The sequence below is a fragment of the Balaenoptera acutorostrata genome, chromosome 13, assembly GCF_949987535.1.
Source record: "Balaenoptera acutorostrata chromosome 13, mBalAcu1.1, whole genome shotgun sequence".
Lineage (NCBI taxonomy): Eukaryota > Metazoa > Chordata > Mammalia > Artiodactyla > Balaenopteridae > Balaenoptera > Balaenoptera acutorostrata.
The window spans coordinates 78,114,428-78,135,487 of NC_080076.1; the positions used below are offsets into that span (position 1 = coordinate 78,114,428).

The 21,060-nt window shown below is 46.6% G+C and overlaps 1 protein-coding gene across 2 annotated transcripts; it reads left to right on the plus strand.

Annotated features, from left to right (window-relative positions):
- The first annotated feature begins 3,865 nt into the window (after nucleotides 1–3,865).
- On the plus strand, nucleotides 3,866–20,742 carry OAS2 (2'-5'-oligoadenylate synthetase 2). Of its 2 annotated transcripts, XM_057526683.1 has the most exons (11): nucleotides 3,866–4,118; nucleotides 6,081–6,351; nucleotides 8,103–8,281; nucleotides 9,397–9,626; nucleotides 10,101–10,242; nucleotides 12,465–12,638; nucleotides 15,374–15,656; nucleotides 17,154–17,341; nucleotides 18,376–18,614; nucleotides 19,501–19,654; nucleotides 20,570–20,742. In XM_057526683.1, the coding sequence occupies exons 1-11, from the start codon at nucleotides 3,942–3,944 to the stop codon at nucleotides 20,657–20,659; spliced, it is 2,127 nt and encodes a 708-aa protein (XP_057382666.1). In that variant the 5' UTR covers nucleotides 3,866–3,941; the 3' UTR covers nucleotides 20,660–20,742. The 2 variants fall into 2 exon arrangements, with proteins under 2 accessions (XP_057382666.1, XP_028019425.2); XM_028163624.2 differs by having other exon boundaries at nucleotides 19,501–20,742.
- Nucleotides 20,743–21,060: the final 318 nt, after the last annotated feature.

A 21,060-nucleotide genomic window follows, 5' to 3' on the forward strand; every position in this document is an offset into this window, starting at 1 on the left:
CCCTTGCAAGGAGACTCTGCAGAGGTCTCTCTTCCATAAGACCCCGCAGGACCGGCACCCACTTCCCCTCCTGCCCACTAGGACTATGAGTAGGGTTGAGCCCCAAAATAGCCCAGCCAGGGGCGTGCTGGGCCTGCTGAGGGAGGGATGGACCTATATCCCAAACAGCCAGAAGACCCGGGCAGCGTGTAGCAGCAAAAGTCAGGTGGGTGTGTGTGGAAGTGACCCCGAGGGCACTTGATCAAGGGGCTCCAGTGTCAGGTCAGATGCGGAAGAGTTTATTGGCTTGGAAGTCCCCTCCTGGAACTCAGGACTTCACACCCTGGCAAGGACCCCAGGAGATGGTGCAGAGCTGCTGTTAGCCAGGCTCTCAGAATGGAAAAAGTGAGAGCTTCTGCCAGGTGAGAACAAAAATGCTGATATTCCCGTGGGAGATGGTGGAAGATGGGATTCAAAGGTCAGGGAAGTGGATGTGCTTGGGTGGATGTGCTATATAGGTCCAGAAAATTATCTCCCATGGAAAAGCAGAGAATACAGCGTTACCGAGGCCATAAAGAATACGCCTGTGAGAGGACTCAGCATCACTAAGAAGCTCGGGTGGCCTCCTCCATAGAAGATGCTGTCACAGGCCTCCTAACAGCACTGGGGATGGTAGAACCGCGAAATCATAGCGGCCATGAGACAACACTTACCCGTGACGTGGACACACTTCTCTTCGTGAGTGGTAGGGTGGAGGGGCAGTAAGGATGGCCTGACCCACAGAGAATTAAGGAGCTGGTCATAAAATATGGTGTCCCTGGGGGCAAACTAAATGGGCCACAAACGAGGGGCACTCAGTCTGCCCCATCAAACTACTTCAAGGATGGACCATTAGAACACTGAGGGATTCCCCCAATAAAAAGTCACCATGCCTTTCCCAGTGGCTTCCCAGGAGATCCATCTCTGACACATGACATCTAAATGTAACATGATCCTAGATTTGGAGGAGGGGGGGGTTTGCTATAAAGAACAACATTGGAATAACTGGTAAAAATTGAATATAAGAATATATCCATTATATATGCTATAAGAGATGATAGCATTGTATCAAAGGTACAATTCTGAATGGGGTTGTCATTCTGTGTTTATGTAACAAGATACCCATATTCTTAGGGGATACATATGGAAGTATTTAAGAGTAAAGGGGACTGGGTGATTCTGATGTGTCCATGAAGGTTCATCACTTGTAACAAGTGTCCCACTCTCCCACTCTGCTGGGGGATGTTGATAGTGGGCAAGGCTGTGTGGGTGGGGGAGGGGGAGGAGGCGGGGGGGGGGCGGTATATAGGAAATCTCTTGGCTTCTGCCCAATTATCTGCAACATGCACTCAAATGGCTCAGTAATAATGATACTGATACATAGAGAATGAGGAGCAAATGTGGTGAAATATTTCAGGATGAAGGATATGAGAGAGTTCTTTGTGTTTCAAAAGATTTCAAAATAAAATATTTTAAAAATAAAAATAAAGCACCGACTTTGGAAAGTGGGTAGTTAGAACCTAGTCAGACAACTTACAAGCTGTATGATCTTGGGCAAATTTTTTCCACTCTCTGAGCCTCTATGTTCTTATCTAGAAAAGAAGCCTTATGATCTCTGCCCGCCCAGCCTACCTCTAGGTGTTACAGTAGAAGTCAGATAAGGGCAGGGAAGGGCCCTTAATGCGCAGGTGTGATAATCAAGTTTCTCCAGAGAAACTGAACAGTGAAAATGAACACATAAAGGGAAACCTCATTTTAAGTGGAGTCAGGAGACCAGAAGGCGGCGCTCTCACACACCTCAAGTACCACCGGAATTCAGTCATAGGAAAGACAGTCAATCAACAGACCCCAACAAGAAGAAGCATCAACAGGAAAACACTGTCAGTGACAGGCCTGGACAGGAATGATGTACATTGCGTCTCTTGGAGGAAACTGGCTACCCCGGCAGCTAAGCCAATCACTTGTCATCACCCTGAATTCTTGCTTTTCTCCAATGGACTCTCGTTCAAAACAACCCCTCCCAACTTCCTCCTTTTTCTCTATAAAATAATGTTCCTCTTCTTTGTTTGTTGGACTTGCCTATGACTTTTGCTATAGCCTGCTTGTCCCAAATTGAAATTCTCTGCTGTTCCCGAATAAAGCCATTTTGCTGGTAAAATAACTGGCTGTTTTACTTTTGAGGTTAACAGAACTAATAGGTTTTATAGATCTAGATTTAGAGAAAGATTTGTTTTAATGAATCGGCTTGTGTCATTGCAGGGGCCAACAAGTCCAAATTCTGCAGGGTAGGCTGGCCGGCTGGAAACCCAGGGAAGCATCTGCTGGTGGAATTCCCTCTTCCTTGGGGGAGATCAGGCTTTTTTCTTTTTTCTTTTTTCTTTTAATTTATATTTTTGGCTGCATTGGGTCCTTGTTGCTGCTTGCAGGCTTTCTCTAGTTGCGGCGAGCAGGGGCTACTCTTCGTTGTGGTGCATGGGGTTCTCATCGTGGTGGCTTCTCTTGTTGCGGAGCACAGGCTCTAGGCACGTGGGCTTAGTAGTTGCAGCATGCAGGCTCAGTAGTTGCAGCACGCAGGCTCAGTAGTTGTGGCGCATGGGCTTAGTTGCTCTGCAGCATGTGGGATCTTCCTGGACCAGGGCTCGAACCCATGTCCCCTGCATTGGCAGGCAGATTCTTAACCACTGTGCCAACAGGGATGTCCCCAGGCTTTTTTCTATTCATGCCTTCAGCTGATTGGGTGAGGCCCACCCACATTATAGAGAGTAATCTGCTTTCCTTGAAGTTTACTGATTTAAATGTTGATCTCATCTCAAAAATACCTTCAAAAAAACATCTAGAAGACTGTTTGACCAAATATCTGAGTACCATGGTCCTAGCCAAGTTGACACAAAATTAATCATCACAACAGAGAAGGGGGTCTGCTTCTGTCCCACCTTGGAGGTGTTTACCTTCTGTGTTACAGAGGAAGCCAGTGGGAGCTGCCTGGGAGTTTCATTTTCATGGTCCTGAACACAAGAGTTTTACGTCTGTCTCCCCTCTGGCCTGTGTGCTCCTGGGCCTGTTTTCCTTCCTTGCTGGGTGGGGTAAGTGCCCGATGAAACCTGGCAGGTGTCCATGTGTGTGCTGAGGAACTGGGCACACAGACACAGACCTCTTGGGACCTGTGTTTGCTCAGTGGCAGAACTAAAACCCGAGTGGCTGAGCCCTTGCCTTGCTGTGTGTCCCTGAACAAGTCAGTGCCCTCTCTGGGTCTCTTTCTCCTCGCTGTTCTCATTAACTCTGAGTTCCCAGGCCATTGGGAACAGGGAGAAGGGGAAAGAGCCTCAAAAGATGACCTCTGGGAAAATAATCTAAAAAAAACTATATATAGATATAGATATAACTGAATCACTTTGCTGTATACCTGAAACTAACACAATATTGTAAATCAGCTATACTTCAATTAAAAAAAAAGAAAAAAGATGACCTTTGGCCCCCTATGAAGTTATTTGCTTAACAAACACTTTACAGCTCTACCCGTGTGCCAGGTCCTGTTCTAAGCACTTTGCAAGTCTTTAATCCTTGCATTAAGCCTGTGAGACAGGTACCATTGTTATCCCCATTTTATAGATGGGGAAATCAAGGCACAAAAAGGACTGGCAATGTGCTCAAGGACACAGATCTCGCATGTATCAAGCCCTCATAGTCCAGCTCCAGAGGCTGCATTTTTAACCACAAGTATTCCTTGAGAGCAGCTGAAAGGCTGATCATCACAGCTTGGGGGAGGGCAAAACCCTGGACTGAGGCAGCCGGCTGGGACGGTTCTGTGAGTTTCCTTTTCCCCAGACATGAGTTTCGGTTTCAGTCTCCTGGCACAGGAGTTCCTCATTCTCTTCTGCCTCCAGCTCTGCCATTAGCTGTCGTCTCAGCAGCCAGCCAGAGCAATGGAAAACTGGGAGTCCCATCTCTACAAACAGCCTGCCCAGAAACTGGGTGAGTTTATCCAGGACAACCTGAGGCCCTTTGAAGACTGTCAGAAACGGATCGACCAGACCGTGGACACCATCTGTGCAGTCCTGCAGGAAGCTGAGCAGTTCCCCATGGTGATCAGTGTGGCCAAAGTGAGTAGAAGGCTGGGGTCAGGGCTTCTGGGACCCAGAAGGCAGAGAAACTTGGTGCTGAGCACCTAGTGTGTGCCGGGCCCTGGGCACACAAGACATCATCTTGTCTAGCCCCACACTCGAGTGAGATGGTGGGATATGGTGTAGAGTTTAGGAGTACAGGTTGGGGAGCCGGTTCTACCCCTTACTACTGTGTGACCCAGGGCAGGTTGCTTAACCTCTCTGTGCCTCAGTGTCTGAATCTGTAAAATGGGAGAGAAATAATACTCATTGCAAAGTCTTATGAGGCTTAAGCACATAATGTTCTTGCACAGGGCTTGGTACAAAGTTAGAGCAGTAAATTAGCTGTGGTTACTTTTATTGTTTTTATCCTCCTCATTTTACGGAGGAGTAAACTGAGTCTACAAGGCTTCAGTAGAACTACCCAAGGATGCTCTGTGTCTTCTCAACAGCAAGGGGCGGGGAGCTCTCATCAGTTAGAAATGTTTGGTGCTATGGGCACAAATCCCAGGGTTGAGGCTGAAGATTCTGGACCTTTGGGGAAGAAAGGGTGCTGGGAAGGGACCAGGACCCTAGGGTGGGGAGGGGCTTATGGATGCCCACCACAAACCCCATGCTCTCCGGCACCGGAATCCCACTTCTCTGGAGGCACAGTGCTTTCTGGCCTCTGCCCTTACACACACCCACTAGCCCTAGCAGTAAAGATACCTGGACACTTGGTATCTCCTGCCTTGGCCCAGATGAGGAAACTGAAGCGTGGAGAAGTTATTTAATAGTTGGCATCCGACCTGGGATTTTAAGCTCAGGTAATCTGTTTGGGAGCATGCACCCTTAACCACTATACCATCATACCTCTCAATATTGTTAACTTTTTTCTAATTAAAATATTAATAATACATACAAAAAGTGCACAGATCTAAGTGTACAGCGTGATGGATTGCCACAAACAACATACATGTGTAACCTACGCCCAGATCAAGAAATAAAATATTCCCAGCCCCGACCCAAGAGCCCCTGAACCCCCCATCCACTCGCTACCCCCAACCCCAGGCAACCACTCTCCTGACGTCTGACAGCATAGCATAGATTAGTTTTGCCTATTTTTAAACTTTGTATAGAGTGACCAACCATCCCAGTTTGCCCGGGACTGAAGGGTTTTCTGGGACATGGGCCTCTTGGTGCTAAAACTGAGCAAGTCCAAGGTAAACCAGAGGTTGGTCACCCTGTATAAAAGAAATCATGTACTGTGTGGCTTTAGTGTGTGGGTTTTTCTGATCCATCTGTTGATGAAATTTATGTTGTTGTGTGCAGCTGTTGTTTGTCATTTCATTGTTGTCATGTGTTCCCTGTATGAATACACCACATTTGTCCATTCTACTGCTGATGGCCATTCAAGTTGCCTCCAGTTTGGGGCTCGTAGGAAAAGTGCTGCTATGGGGCTTCCCTGGTGGTGCAGTGGTTGAGGATCCGCCTGCCAATGCAGGGGACACGGGTTTGAGCCCTGGTCCGGGAAGAGCCCACATGCCGCGGAGCAACTAAGCCTGTGTGCCACAGCTACTGAGCCTGCGCTCTAGAGCCCGTGAGCCCCAACTACTGAGCCCGCACGCCTAGAGCCGGTGCTCTGCAATAAGAGAAGCCACCGCAATGAGAAGCTGGTGCACCACAACAAAGAGTAGCCCCCGCTCGCCGCAACTAGAGAAAGCCCGTGCGCAGCAACAAAGACCCAACACAGCCAAAAATAATAAATAAATAATACAATAAATAAATTTATTAAAAAAAAAGTGCTGCTATGGGCATCCTGATTCAGTTCTTTGGGTGGACAAGTGAACATCTGCCACTCAGCTTTTAGACTATGTTGACATTTGGGGCTTTTGCTTGAAGTGAGAAATACTTCTGCCCGTCGGGGTGCCCTGCGACCCCAAAGGGTTCAGAGTCTCACATCCACTTCTCTGTTGCTGGCAGGGTGGCTCCTATGGCCGGAGAACAGTCTTGAGGGGCAACTCCGATGGTACCCTCGTCATCTTCATCGGTGGCCTTGAACAATTCCAGGATCAGAAGAAAAGCCAACATGGCCTCCTCAGCAAAATCTGGGCACAGTTGAAACACTGTGAGCTCACAATGAAGCTGGCAGCCAAGATGGAGATCCAGAGCATTAATGGCAAGCTCACCATCCAGCTGTCCACAAAACAGCAGAGCATCACTTTTGAGATGCTGCCCGCCTTCAACGCTCTGGGTGAGCCCCCCTGGGTGTGTGGGGGGGGTGGAGGTTTGGGTTTGGAGTGGCTTGTCAAGAGAGCAAAGCCAAAAAAAGGGGTGGTAGATAGCCTGGCATCTGAATAAATACCACTGGTGCTTTCCAAAATGAGGGACCGTAGACTTTCCCTCCTTCCTTTCTTTCTTTCTTTCTTCCTTCCTTTCTTTCTTCCTTCCTTCCTTTCTTTCTTTCCTTTCTTTCCTTTCTTTCTTTTCTCACTGTGTGGCATGCAGGATCTTAGTTCCCCTACCAGGGATGGAACCTGCACCCCCTGCAGTGGAAGTGCGGAGTCTTAACCACTGGACCACCAGGAAAGTCCTGAGAGACCGTTGACTTTCAAAAGAGGAGCTTCCTCCTACCCTGAGCTTACTCTCTTCTGTAGAATTTCTCCCTTATCTCCTAGTTGACTTTGGAGGAAATGTTCTAGACTCTAGAGTAGAGCATCTCAAACTGTGACATATACACAAATCACCCGAGAAACTTGTTAAAATGCAGGTTCTGATTCAGGAGATTGGGGTCCAGGATTCTATATTTCTAACCAGTGCCATGATATTGCTGCTGTTCTGTGGACTACATTGGAGGATTTAGACTAGAATAAATGCTGGTTAGAGGTAGAGGATGGGGCAAACATCTGGGAAAAGTTCAGCTGGAGCAGGTATTTGGAATGTGCCTCTAATCAGGTCAACATCAAGGCAAAGATCTTCCATGGGCAGCTGTTTGAATGGATAGATGGTTGGCTGGCTGGCTGGCTGGCTGGCTGGTTGACTGGATAGATGGATGGATGGTTGATTGAATGGGTAAGACTAAGCACAGTCACAGCTTAGTCTCAAGCACAGGTACATATATTATCACAAACTTAAATACCAGAGCTGGAATTCAACCCCTCATTAAACAAGTGAGGAAGCAGAACGAAATGAATGTGTCCAGGGCCACACAGCCAGTTACTGACAGAACTAGAATAAAAGCCCAGGTCTTTTAAGCCCCAGGCCCAGTGCCTTCAAGGTGGACACACACACACACACACACACACACACCCTGACGACTTACATTCACAGAAAGGTGACCTAGTGCAGAGAAAAATGCACCAGTCTGCAAGGTAGGCAGCCTTGAATTCTCATCCTGGTCTTACTACTAACCCACTTTTGCCAACTGTAAGATCAAGGCTAGAAACAGCTAACTTGCAGGACCTTTAGGATGATAAGGGTTGAGTATACGTGCCTGACTCAAAGGAAGGCTGGAGTCAAGGTGAAGAGACAGAGTGTGACTCAGAATTCCTAGGAAATCCTATGTTCTGTCCTCTGGTTCAGAGCACGGTGGCTGGTGATTAGGCTAGAGCGCCCTCTGCTGGCTGCACTCCATCTCGCAAAGAATGATGTGAGAACGAGAAATCAGCTCTTCCTCACATGTAGTACGGAGAAGCTGCCACCAGATAGCGGCAGAGCTACACATTCCAAACAGATAAACTTTCCTAGACGGAAACAATAATGGTCGCTTTCTGAGAAAAGTAAGCTACTGAGAAATTTTTAAATTACTTTCTTTACTAAATATTAGCCTAACTACATTTTATTATCTAGTAGGACAAGCCGCCCCTCACCTTTTATGCAAATGCACCAGTCCTCTTACAGATGAAGCAGTGAACGTGTGCTACCAAACCACATCCAGCCTTCTTTGTGGGCTCACCGAGGCCAAGTTCCATGAAAACCAAAAGTTCTGTTTCTGTTTCACGACAGGCTTAAGTGAGAAGCCCAGCCTCTGCACCTATCGAGAGCTCAAAAGAGCCTTGGATATGGTGAAAGCCAGCCCCGGTGAGTTCTCAATCTGCTTCACTGAACTCCAGGAGAAGTTTTTTAGCAACCATCCCAGCAAGCTGAAGGATTTGATCCTCTTGGTAAAGTACTGGTGTCAAAAGGTAAACTTCAAATTGCATGTCTATTGCTATCATCCGTTTCCCTTTTACTGAGATAATTCACGTTGGGTAAAGTACAACAATGTTAAGAATACAGCTCAGGGATTTCCTGGTGGTCCAATGGTTAAGATGCTGCCCTTGCAGTGCAGAGGGTGCTGGTTCGAACCCTGGTGGGAGAACTAAGATCCCACATGCCGTGTGGGCAAAGAAAAAAAAAAAAGAATACAGCTCAATGTGTTTTTATAGCCTTTCAGGCAACACCCAGATCAAAATAGGGCACATTTCCTGTGCTCCAGCAGGACGCCCACTCCCAGACCATACTCCCCCCAAACAAACCACTATACTAACATCTGTTACCACAAATTAGTTTTGCTTGTTTTTAAAGTTGATGTCAATGGAATCATACTGCATGTACTTCGTGTTTGCCATCTTTTGCTCAATATTATGCCTGAGAGGTTTGTCCATGTTGTTGCAGGGAGTAGTGGTTCTTCATTGTTTTGTACTATTCCATTGCATTAATACACTGTACATGGAGGCATTCTACTGCTGAGGGACATATTATGAATTAGGTTACAGTGGATATTCCCCTACATGTCTTTTTGTGAATTTAAGCAGTCATTCCTCTTGGGTAAATATGCAGGAGTGAGACTGCTGTGCTATAAGGTATACCTTATATATGTATGTGTGTGTGTGTGTATATATATATACACACACACACACATATACCTCATATATATACACACATTGTACATATATACATTATATATACCTTATCTGTGTATATATATGTATATGTGTATACATATACACATGGCATATATGAATAAATTTGTGGAATATATATATATATATAACTTTAGTAAATACACCCAAATAGTTTTCCCAAACGGTTGTACCATCACACTCCTGTCAGCAGTGTACGACAATTTCAGGTGCTCCACATTCTTATCAACACTTGCTATTGTCAGTCCATCGAATTTTAGCCATGATATCATTTCAATCACTGACAGGGGACAGTGACTTCCTATAGACTTCTAGTTTCTTGATTTCAGACCCCTGGCATGGGCGGAACTGGATTCCAAATTATCTGCTACACTTTTCTCCTTCCACAATGCCAGGAAACGCTGAAGGATTCATCCCTGCTGCCCTTGTATGCGCTGGAGCTGCTTACAGTCTATGCCTGGGAACAGGGGTGTGGAGCGGAAGACTTTGATATAGCTGAAGGTATCAGGACTGTTCTGGAGCTTATCAGCAAGCAGGAGCAGCTGTGTGTCTATTGGACAGTCAACTACAACTTTGAGGATGAGACCGTCCGCAACATCCTGCTGGGCCACCTCCGATCCCCGAGGTACCAAACTTCCCACGGCCCTCTCTCCTTACCTCTTTATCTACATGCCAGGCTGTGCCCCCTTAGAATGAGGGTGCACCCCTGTCTTTCCCGGCCAAGCATGCACCAAAAGAATGCCAGCAGCAGTGGGTAGGGAGGCAAAGAGAGGTCTGTCTGAAAGAGGGACGCTTCGATGCTTTTCACATTCTAAACCATCGTCACATTTTGTCCCCAAAGCAAACACTTCCCCTCATAGAAGGAAGGGGCAGAGAGAGGAGGGGTCAGCAGAAAGAGGAGACCATTTTATTAGGTTATGAATGGAACATGTCTGTAAAGCAGAGAACACAGGACCAGAGAGGCTAGACATCTTAGAGCACTTCAGCAATTGGGGGGAACTGCAGGAGGTAAAATCCAGGTTTCCAGATGCCCAGTCCAGGCCTCTTTCCCCCAAGTTGATTTCTTCTCCTAACTGATTTTTTTTAATCAAATTCATAGGCCGGTGATCTTGGATCCAACTGACCCAACCAGTAATGTGAGCAAAGATAACACCTGCTGGCAGCTGCTAAAACGAAAAGCTCAAACCTGGTTATATTCTCTCAGGCCGAACGAGTCACCTGGACTGTCCTGGAATGTTCTGGTGAGAGGGCTTTCCAATATAGCTCGTGTCCTGCTGCAGGCAGGGCCCTCCCGATACTCAGACTGCAGCCTTATCCAAGATCACCGTGAGCTGGTTTCCCAGAGGTGCCATGACAAAGCACCATGCACTGGTGGCTTAAAGCAACAGAAATTTACTCTTTCACAGTTTTGGGGGCTAGAAATCCAAGATCAAGATGTTGGCAGGGCCATGCTCCCTCTGAAGGCTCTAGGGAAAAGTCCTTCCTCACCTCTTCCAGCTTCTGGTGGTCATTAGCAGTCCGTGGCTTGTGGCAGCAACACTCCAATCTCTGCCTCTGTTGTCACACGGCCTTCTCTGTGTGTGTGTGGTGTGTCTTCACAATGTCCTCCCTCCAGGCATGTCTGTCTCTGTGTCTCTCTCCTCTTCTTATAAGGACACCAGTCGTACCAGATTAGGGCCCACAGTAATGACCTCGTCTTAACTTGATTACCTGTTTGCAAAGACCCTATTTCCATATAAGGTCACATTCATAGGGCCTAGAGGTTGGGACTTCAACATATCTTTTAGGGGGACACAATTCAGTCTATAACACACCATTAGGGACGTCCCCTTCCATTAAAATGATAGTAAAGTGCAAAATTGAACAAAGAGTAAAGGCGGGCACCTGCAGATGAGAGATTTCAATTAGTTTCTGCAAGAGAGAAAGCAGGTGAGAAGGTGGTGACAGATGAAATGGAGCAGAGCCCAAGAGACGTGGGTGGCAGTCACCCCTGCGGATGCTGGGACAACCTCTGAGCTCTACTGAAGCAGGCGTTGGGGGCGAGAGCGAGAAGCGAGGCTGCAAATGGGAGAACTAATGAAGGGCCAGATGCATTGGTTTTTCCCCTCCCATCCCCCAAAGGAGAAGCACATCTATCAACACAAATTTGATCATATCCGCAAAGTCCCATTTTCCATATAGGGTAATAGTCATAGAGCAGGACGTGGACTGTGTGTGTGTGTGGGGGTGATATCACTATTCTCCCTCCCGCTAGCAAGAAGTAAACTGCCTCTGCAGACTGAGGCCTGACCAGAGCACGCAGAACAGGGAAGAGAAGATGCTCAAGTGAGGTGTCATGACCTGTGGTCCATGGAGCACATCCCATCTGATGTTTTCTACTGGAGAGGAGAGAACTTCACTTTTATGCAGGTGTCAGACCCCATTTAGACATCAGAATATGGTTTCCTTCCAGAAGTGACCACAGGTACAAGGGAGTGAGCAGGTCCCACCCTCCACGGCCCCATTGGATTAGAGAACAGGTAACTGTCCCTTCAGACTGAACACACGGCCCCTCTGACTCCAGGACAGCCCTCTCTTCAACACATTTAGAGGGAACAGCATCCCCTGGTGTGGAGGGTTGAATAGTGTCCCGCAAAATTCATGTCCACCCGGATCCTCAGAATGTGACCTTCTTTGGAAGTAGGGTCTTTGCAGGTATTACCCGTTAAGAGGTCATCCTGGATCAGCGGGGGCCCTGAAACCAGTGACTGGTGCCCTTATAGGAAGATACACAGGGACACAGACACAGAAGGGAGAAAGCCACGTGACAACAGAGGCAGGGGTCAGCATGATGCAGCCACAAGACAAGGAAGGCCGTGGACTTCCAGAAGCTGGAAGACACAAGGAAGGATTTCCCCTAGAGCCTTTGGAGGGAGCATGGCCCTGCCTACACTTTTATTGCAGACGTCTAGAACCGTGATTTGTTACGGCAGTGCGGGGAAACCAATCCACCTGGGCACAGGGTGTTTAACAGAGGCTGATAGAACCTTGAAAAAGGAATGAGTGTGATCATCAGAAGTCAAAAATACCTATAATAAATGGGAAAATAAGGAAGGAACAGAGCAGTCGGAGAAGCCAAGAGGTGCTGGCCATTTGTGGACGATCCCGGAACAGAAAGCGGAAACTAGACAGTAATTTGGAGCCAGGTCTTCACAGACCTGTTGGGAGAAGGATCCAGATCCCTTCCAGAGGGTGAGAGGAGCAACTAGGAGAGGTTCTGTTTCTGGGGGATCTTGGGTACCACCCGAAACGCTCAGATATGCTCTTGGTATATGTCAATGCAAGAACTCAGGATGACAAAGGTACCAGCAGGAGAGTTGGGAGCAGGAGGGAGAGATCAGGGGGGCAGAGCAGGCAGGGGAGGAAGCGGGGGTGGGGGACAGGTGGCTGGCAGGCGGCATCTCATAGCGGGCTCCTTCCACAGCCTGCACCGCTCTACGTGACCCCAGGCCATCTTCTAGATAAGTTCATCAAGGACTGTCTCCAGCCCAACAGGACTTTCCTAGATCAGATCAAGAAAGCTGTTGATGTCATCTGTAAGTTCCTTAAAGAAAATTGCTTTCGACATTCAACTACAAAGTGTCAGAAGATTGTCAAGGTGAGCAATGGCCTTTCTCTTTGTTATTGGCGGGGACTAAGCTGTTCCTGTAACTCTGCAATGCTCGTGACCACTGGAAATGTGAGGACAAAGGATGAGGGAGGGAAGCTGGGGAGATGGGCAGCTAGGACCCTGGTTTTCAGTGGAGGGTGCTGATGCACCGCTTACGTCATTCACAATAGACTTTTGGGGGGTGCACATTGTGCGGCTTGCGGCATCCTAGTTCCCCGACCTGGTTATCTTCAGGGATTGAGCCCGGCCCACGGCACTGAAAGTGCCAAGTTCTAATCACTGGACTGCCAGGGAAGTCCCATTCACAATAGACTTCTGATTCGTGTTAACCTCCGAGAGCTGCTGGCAACGCTTGCCGGTGCTTGGCTTGTAGTGCATCACTCCAATCTCTGCCTCCCTCTCCCTGTCACCTTCTCCTCTGGGTCTTTCTTCTCTTCCCTTCTAAGAACACTTGTCATTGGATTTAGGGCCCGCAGATCCCTAACTTAATTACATCTATAAAGACCCTTTTTCCAAATAACATCACATTCACACATGTTGCCAGCAGACATCTCTTTTGGGGGGGGCCACCATTCAAACCACAGCAGATTCTAAGCTCCACGTGTATTAAAACAAAAAGTGACAGTCTTCCTGGTTTCAATTCATCCCATCAACTGAGCTAGAGATTCAGCAGATGGGGCCATTCTTGTCCAAGACTCCAAGGTCACGCGCTGACACACTTGCCTCCGTCTGTTGGCCACCAACCAGATAACTGTGTGTCCAGGGTCACAAGAAGGGAGGGAGAAAAGTGCTGACCTGTGAGCAAAAACATTTGCCGTGATACAAAAAACAGATCTGTGTGCATGCTGCCCTGGGACGGGTCTGGGGACCAGTACCGACGTCCCATGCGCCATGAGTAAAACGTCTCACGAGGTTAATTTGAGGGAAAACAAGACTGGCTGTGTTCATGGTCAGTGAACCATTGTTGAAGCACTCATTTTGTCCTCTCCTTCCCCAGCCTCTCATTAACATGATAGTAAATAAATAAGAAACGTTAATGACACATCAAAGAAGAAAATAGGAAGAGAGCCTTTGGCCGATAAGAAGTTGCTTTCTATCTTCCTGAAGTTGGTTGCAAGAAAGAGTTGTCTGCTGAGGTGATGGAGGAGGTGCCAGCTGGAGAATGTAGGGAGGGGGCTGTGGCCCGGGAGACCAGCTGCATGAATGAAGTGGCATGGACCAGGGATTAATTGAGCATCTGTGTACAGGAAGCTCCACTCCCTCCCCTCGCCTCCTAGGCCAAGTAGCCAGGCATTCACTACCCATGGGTAAAATAAACATTGCCTTTGCAGAAATCAAATGAGCTTTCTGGGGAAAACCAGGAAAACATACATGCGGGTTGATGCTCAGAGCAAATCCCACCGAAGTTGTGGCATTGAGAGAGCTCCGTGCGAAGCTGGCTTTTCCCCGACTCACTCTCAAAGACGCCCGTCAGCTAAGGAGCTGTGCCTTCAGGGAGAACTTCACAAAATAGACAGAATGAACCTGTGTGCCTGCCTAAGCTGCCTCGTGCAGAGCTTGGCAAGCCAGGGTCAGCGAGCTAAGAGTGGTTTTACATTTTTACATAGTTGCAGAAGAAGGAGAAGAAGGGAGAGGAGGAAGAAGAAGAGGAAAAGGAGGAGGATGGGGAGGAGAAAAGTGAGGAGGGGGAAGTAGAAACTTATGTGGCAGAGACACACGTGGCCCACAAAGCCTAAAATATGTATCATCTAATGCTTTACAGAAAGTTTGCCAACCCCTGCATCTAAATGACGAATATTCATCCAATGGTCCCCAGATTGCAGGAGGGAAGAGATGATGTCAGGCTTGCCTTTAGTTTGATTTATTTCAGGTCACAGGAATTCAAATAAAGTTACATACTCTTTTTTTGTTTGTTTGTCCAGTATACTGTAAATGGACATCTTGAGGACTATATTTCATAAGATCAAGTATGCAAAGGGATCTATATAATGTCTAACAGCACATTCAACTGATATTAATACAGTGCCTTGTGTTTAAAATTTGCTCATTGCATATTGATCCATTTGAATTTTGTTTTATCTAGGGGGAAAATTTTAGATTTTCACTCTTAGTTGAGGATTTTTTTTCTCACTATGGTCTCTTTTTTAAATTTATGTTTTTTGAAGTATAGTTGCTGTACAATATTATATAAGTTACAGGTGTACAGTATAGTGATTCACAATTTTTAAAGGTTATACTCCATTTATAGTTATTATAAAATATTGGCTATATACCCCATGTTGTACAATATAACCTTGTAGCTTATTTTATTGCTAACAGTTTACACCTCTTACGTCCCCACCCCTGTAGTGCCCCTCTGCACTTCCCTCTCCTCACTGTAAGCACTAGTTTGTTCTCCATGTCTGTGAGTCTGTAAAGCTACATAGTCTTTACCAGAAATCTTTAGGAAGTTGACTTGAGAAGCAGGTCATTTATAACTAGCCCATCCATTGTTTGTGGGCAAATTCACACACCAAATGGCACGAGATGAGCCACCTTTGGAACCAGATGATTCTATTTGTTTGGAAAATGAAACACTCTGCTTTGGAATCAGCCCTAACTGGAGACTCGAACTTGGCACTGCCCCTGGCAACCTCATTAATTAGCCCAACGGGCGCCAGCCCATGGGGGTGAGGGCTCAAGCTCTAGAAAGTGCTGTATCTCGATTTGCCTTTCTTCCCTAGGGGGGGTCAACCGCCAAAGGCACGGCTCTGAAGAGTGGCTCCGATGCCGACCTTGTTGTGTTCGTGGACTCGCTGAAAAGCTACACCTCCCAAAAAAACGAGAGATGCAGAATCATCAAGGAAATCCATAAGCAGCTGGAAGCCTGTCAGCAGGAGAAGGATTTTGAAGTGAAGTTTGAGATTTCAAAATGGAAGGCTCCTCGGGTGCTGAGCTTCACTCTGAAATCCAAAGTCCTCAACGAAAGTGTTGACTTTGATGTGCTGCCTGCATTTAATGCCCTAGGTAAGACTCCTAAGATTTGAGCTTCTGGAAGAGGAAGAGGGATTCTGGTGTGATGGGGGGAGGGGTGGGGGGAGGGAAAGTCATGTGACTTACTGATCGGACCTGGTCCAGTGCCCCAACAGGTGGCATTCATAATGACAGCAATACCTTACACCTGTATACATTTTCATTCTCGTTTATTTTATCCCTACGACGGCCAGAACCCACATCTTATAGTCCCATGGTGTCATTCACAACATCTGTCAAAGAATGGGGTACACAGGAATTCAGTACACATTTATAGATAAAATGCCTCAAGTATTAGGGAAGGAAATGAAAAAACAGACTGTGGGAGAAATTCTGAGGCAAAGACAGGAAATCTGGGTGTTCGCCTTCAATCTTAGGCAAAAACTCCTTTAGAAATTCAATTCGTGAGTGACAGATACACAATGGTGTATTAAAAGAAACCAAGGCTGGGCTTCCCTGGTGGCGCAGTGGTTGAGAATCCGCCTGCCAATGCAGGGGACACGGGTTCGAGCCCTGGTCTGGGAGGATCCCACATGCCACGGAGCAACTAGGCCCGTGAGCCACAACTACTGAGCCTGCGCATCTGGAGCCTGTGCTCCGCAACAAGAGAGGCCACGATAGTGAGAGGCCCGCGCACCGCGATGAAGAGTGGCCCCCGCTTGCCACAACTAGAGAAAGCCCTCGCACAGAAACGAAGACCCAACACAGCCATAAATAAATAAATAAATAAATATTTAAAAAAAAAAAAAAGAAACCAAGGCTATTTCAGGCATTTTCCAAATCAAAATCAAGAAGACTCTGGTACCTTCCCTCTGAATGGTTCTTAGGGTCTTTAGAGAGGAAATGACAGTATATAGGTAGGGGGTCAGCTAACTTTTTTAATAAAAGGCAAGAGAGCAAATATTTTCAGCTTTAAGGACCATAAGGTATCTGTCACAACTGCTCAACTCTGCCTTTGTAGCTTGAAAACAGCCATAGACGATACATTAATAAGTGGGCGTGACTGTGTTCCGAAAAACCTTTATTTACAAAAACAAGCAGGTGGCCAGATTTAGTCTGGGGGCCACAGTTTGCAAACTTCACATCAGCACTGTCCAGAAGGCCTTTCTGGGATAACGAACATGTCCTATATCTGTGTTCTGTGTCTATTGAGAGCTTGAAATGTTGCTAGTACGAGTAAGGAACTAAATTTTTCATTTGATTTTCCTTTCCTAATGCAAATAGCCACCTTGGCTGATGGCTACCCTATTGGACAGTGCAGGTCTAGATAACACTTTAATAATAAATACCACCTATACTCATATAAACCATGTAATTTTTAATATCTCATTACTCTAGAGATGACCCAATATCTTAGACATCAGTAATTCACATACACGAATAGAGTTCAAAATAATTTCCCAGAATTAAATTATAGTTGTCAACAGTGTTTTGAAATCTGTTACTTTCTATACAGATTAAAGCATAATGTAAATTTCTTCCCCATGTTAGGTGAACTGAAGTCTGGCTTTACACCCAGCCCCAGGATCTATGCTGACCTCATCCGTTTGCATAAATCCTCAGACGCCCTAGGGGGAGAATTTTCTACCTGTTTCACGGAGCTACAGCGCAATTTCGTTTGCTCCCGGCCCACCAAACTGAAGGATTTAATTCGCCTGGTGAAGCACTGGTACAAATGGGTATGACAGCTCTTGTCCTGGCCATCTGGTATTATTTTTATCAGTACTCTGTGACCATGAAACCAGCACTTACCAGGTGCTCACAGTCTCCCATGCTGGGGGCTGGACCACATTACAGAATCTTCCCACTCCTAACCCTGAGTATCTTTGTGGGGTTCCCATCACTAACCCCATTGAGATGGGTCAGATGTAAGCATCTCCTACCAACAAAGCTGCTACACATGGTTTATTTTGCTTTTGCTCTGACAACCAAAGAATTCTGCAGGAATCCAAGTTATCGTGCCTCCAAAGGGCAGCTGAAGTTGGGATTTTCATGCCTACAAGTCACCCGCATGGCTTATCTGCTGCTGGGTGTCCATAATTAATAGACACAGATGCTACCTCTTGGAAGGCAGGTTGAAGCGACAGGCAGCGCCAAGGGCTGCATTTTCTGCATTATACTGGTTCGCCTCCCTTCACTTCCATCAGTCTTGCTCACAGGGTAGTTTCTGAGTATTTTCATGACAGCAGACACCCAGCACAATAGCAGCTCTTTCAGGAGATGTCTCCTTTCTGTGTCCAGCTTCCTGAAACCCGAGGAGACTGAACCCTGTGGTTTCCACCTCTACGCCCAGCCCCAGGGTGCTCAGGGTGCTCAGGGCTACAGGGTGACCTTGAGCAAGTCACTTCACTTCCCCATGACTTCGTCATGGTGACCTCTGCCCCCTGTGTAGGGATGTTGGGGGATCAGGAATGAATGACGTAGGTGGAATGTCTGGCCCCATAATTAGCACACAGTGGGTCTTTAGTAAATGGTACTATGTTATAACTCCAGGAAGTCACATAAAGCCAAAGCACAACAAAGAAGCCTGTGTGGGCTGCCTTTAAGCTGCAAAGTTACCCTTCCCAGACCAGTCCCAGCACTGCGTCTCAAGACTTGGGTGCCCTACTGCAGCCCCAGCAGTCCTTCATGTGCACCCTCTACGGCTCTTGCTACGCTCATTTCACCTTCCTGCTTTAACCAGTATCGTCTGATGTTTCCACTCTTCCCTCAGTGTGGAAGCAAACTGAAGCAAAAGGGGTCTCTGCCCCCCAAATATGCCTTGGAGCTGCTCACCATCTATGCCTGGGAGCAGGGGAGCGGGGCGCAGGATTTCGACACGGCTGAAGGTTTCCGGACGGTCCTGGAGTTGGTCACAAAATATCAGCATCTCTGTGTCTTCTGGTTGGTCAACTACAACTTTGATGATGAGACTGTGAGGAACTTCCTCCTGACCCAGATCCAGAGAACCAGGTGCCCCAAACCTCAGCCCCCTCCATTTCTTAACCTGATTCCCTCCAATGCTATTTTGGTGACCTGAATTCACCTCCCACGGGGTCCTGATCCATTATTCCTCATATGAAACTGAGAAGGGAATGTGCTGACCGTCAGAACCACCCACAATCTCCAGGGGTAAAATCCCAGGGAGGCAGGAGAAATGTCATCCAGGAGGAATAAAGAAGGAAGGACCAAGGTACCAGGTCCCTGAGTTGCTTTCATCTTTCTAGGTCAGAAGGAAAAGCATGGATTCATTAGCAGGTCTAAAAGGTGTGGAAGTTGGAAGTGTGTTCCTGAGAAATAATGCTATTATTCACTGCCGGTGTATCCTGCAGGCTGTTTATTAGATCAGGTTTTATCTCCCCTTTCCAACTTCCATCCCACAAAACCTTTATCCTTCAAGAATAGGAAGGAATCTTAGTGTATCCACTCAGCACCAGCAGCAGGGAACCAAAACAGTAGAAGCAAAAGAAAAGAGAAGAGAGAAGAGAAAGAAACATTGAGAAAGAATAGAGGAGGAAAAAAAAAAAAAGACAACAAGATACCCTGGCTTGCCTACCATGGGTGTGACCTACTTGACAGTAGAGTTGATTAAATGATACATTATATTTCAGTTGCCCTAGTATGGAGAGATGTTTATAGAATGCCTTCATGTGTATAATAATGAACAGCTTTCAAAACTTTTCTGACAAATATGATGTAATTCTAGGAAATCACTTTGAACTGTATTGGTACATTTGAATTACAGACATCTAAGCTAGAAAGACACATTGTTTTATTACGAAGAGTAGAATGGGCCCCCAATTCTGAGGCCACTGGTTCTAAAAAGCATGCTTCTAATGACTTCTAATCTCTCGTTTAGGCCTGTGATCTTGGACCCAGCCGATCCTACTGGCGACGTGGGTGGAGGGCACCATTGGTGTTGGCATCTTCTGGCAGAAGAAGCTACTGAATGGTTGTCATCTCTCTGTTTCAAAGATGGGTCGGGTTGTCCCATACAATCGTGGAAAGTGCCAGTAAGAATCATCTAAAGGAAGTGTCATCTGGAGATTACCCTGGGACAGGCTTAAATCAAAGAGCTTCCCTGCTGTAGCAACTTGGGATTCACTCAGCCACAAATAACAGATAGCCCAACTCAGGAGCTTAAACGATTGGGTTTTTTCTTCCCAAAGCAAGAAATCCTAAGGCAGGCAATCTAGGACTCACACAACAGCTCCATTGGACTTTCCCCAGGAGCAGATAATCTCTACCGTGGCACTTGGTATTCGGGGCTGGATAGTTCTTCGTGGTAGGGGCTGTCTTGGGTAGTGTAAGATGTTGGGCCGCATCCCTGGTCTCTACCCACCAGATGCAGTAGCACCGCCCCCGAGTGCAACAACCAAAAATGCCTCCAGACATGACCAAGGGTCCCCTGGGGCACGCTCATCCCCAGCTCTTCCTGGCTCCACCCTCTTTAGTCATTCGTTTGAGTCTAAATGGCACTGAGAGTGGCTATTGCACCTCCAGGTGGCGGGTTCACGGTCAGGTTGGAGGAACAGGAAGGGGGAGGATACCCACCCAGGGTGTCTTATTAGAAGCCTCATCCAGCAAACTCTCTTACATTTCAAGTTGCAGCTACCTGTAACTTAAAAGTGGCTCCAAAAAGGGGGGTGAAGACAGCTGTGGATGGGAGTTGGGTCAGCCAGCCAAGAGTGCCTGCCACCCCTGTCCAAAGCTCCACCGCCAACCAAGATACCTGCCACCAGGTATACTTGGTTCCCCCGTCAGGTTCTCTGTCAACAAGTACCCAAAATTGTCCCTGGTAATAGTCACCTTCTCAGATACACTTCCTTCTTTCTTTTTGTTTTTGCTTTTTTTCCTGTCTCTTTTAACCAATGGTTCTAACTGCTTGGATATGTATTATTCTTGCACATATATTTCTTTCTTTCTAGACAGTGCAGTCACCAGGAAGTTGCGGAGCAGGGATACATTCTATTGCCAGTGAGATGCACTTATTCAGAAGGTGTAGATTCCTGGAATAATAATGCTGGAAGAAACATCTAGAGACCATCAGGCAATTGATTTTTTTTTTATGGTTAATAAACTACAAAATTTACAAACCCAAGCCTGAATGAATGGTATTACTGTACTCCTTCATATTAGCATTATTGGTATAACATATCATCCATGATTGATAGCAAAAATCATTGTACATAATAAATATTGTGCTTTATTTAGAAAGATGACTTATAAGCACCGCTGTAGGCCTGCTAGATAGGGCTTTGATTTTCTAATAATATTATTAAGTTATCTAATCTATTCAAAATAGCTCGACCTGATGGCCACAATCTATGTTTTTCAGATGACTGGTATGATTAGAAATTTGGCTAATGACTAAGGCACGAGGCTCTTTTCTAGGAAAAGTTATTATCATCGTCAGTGG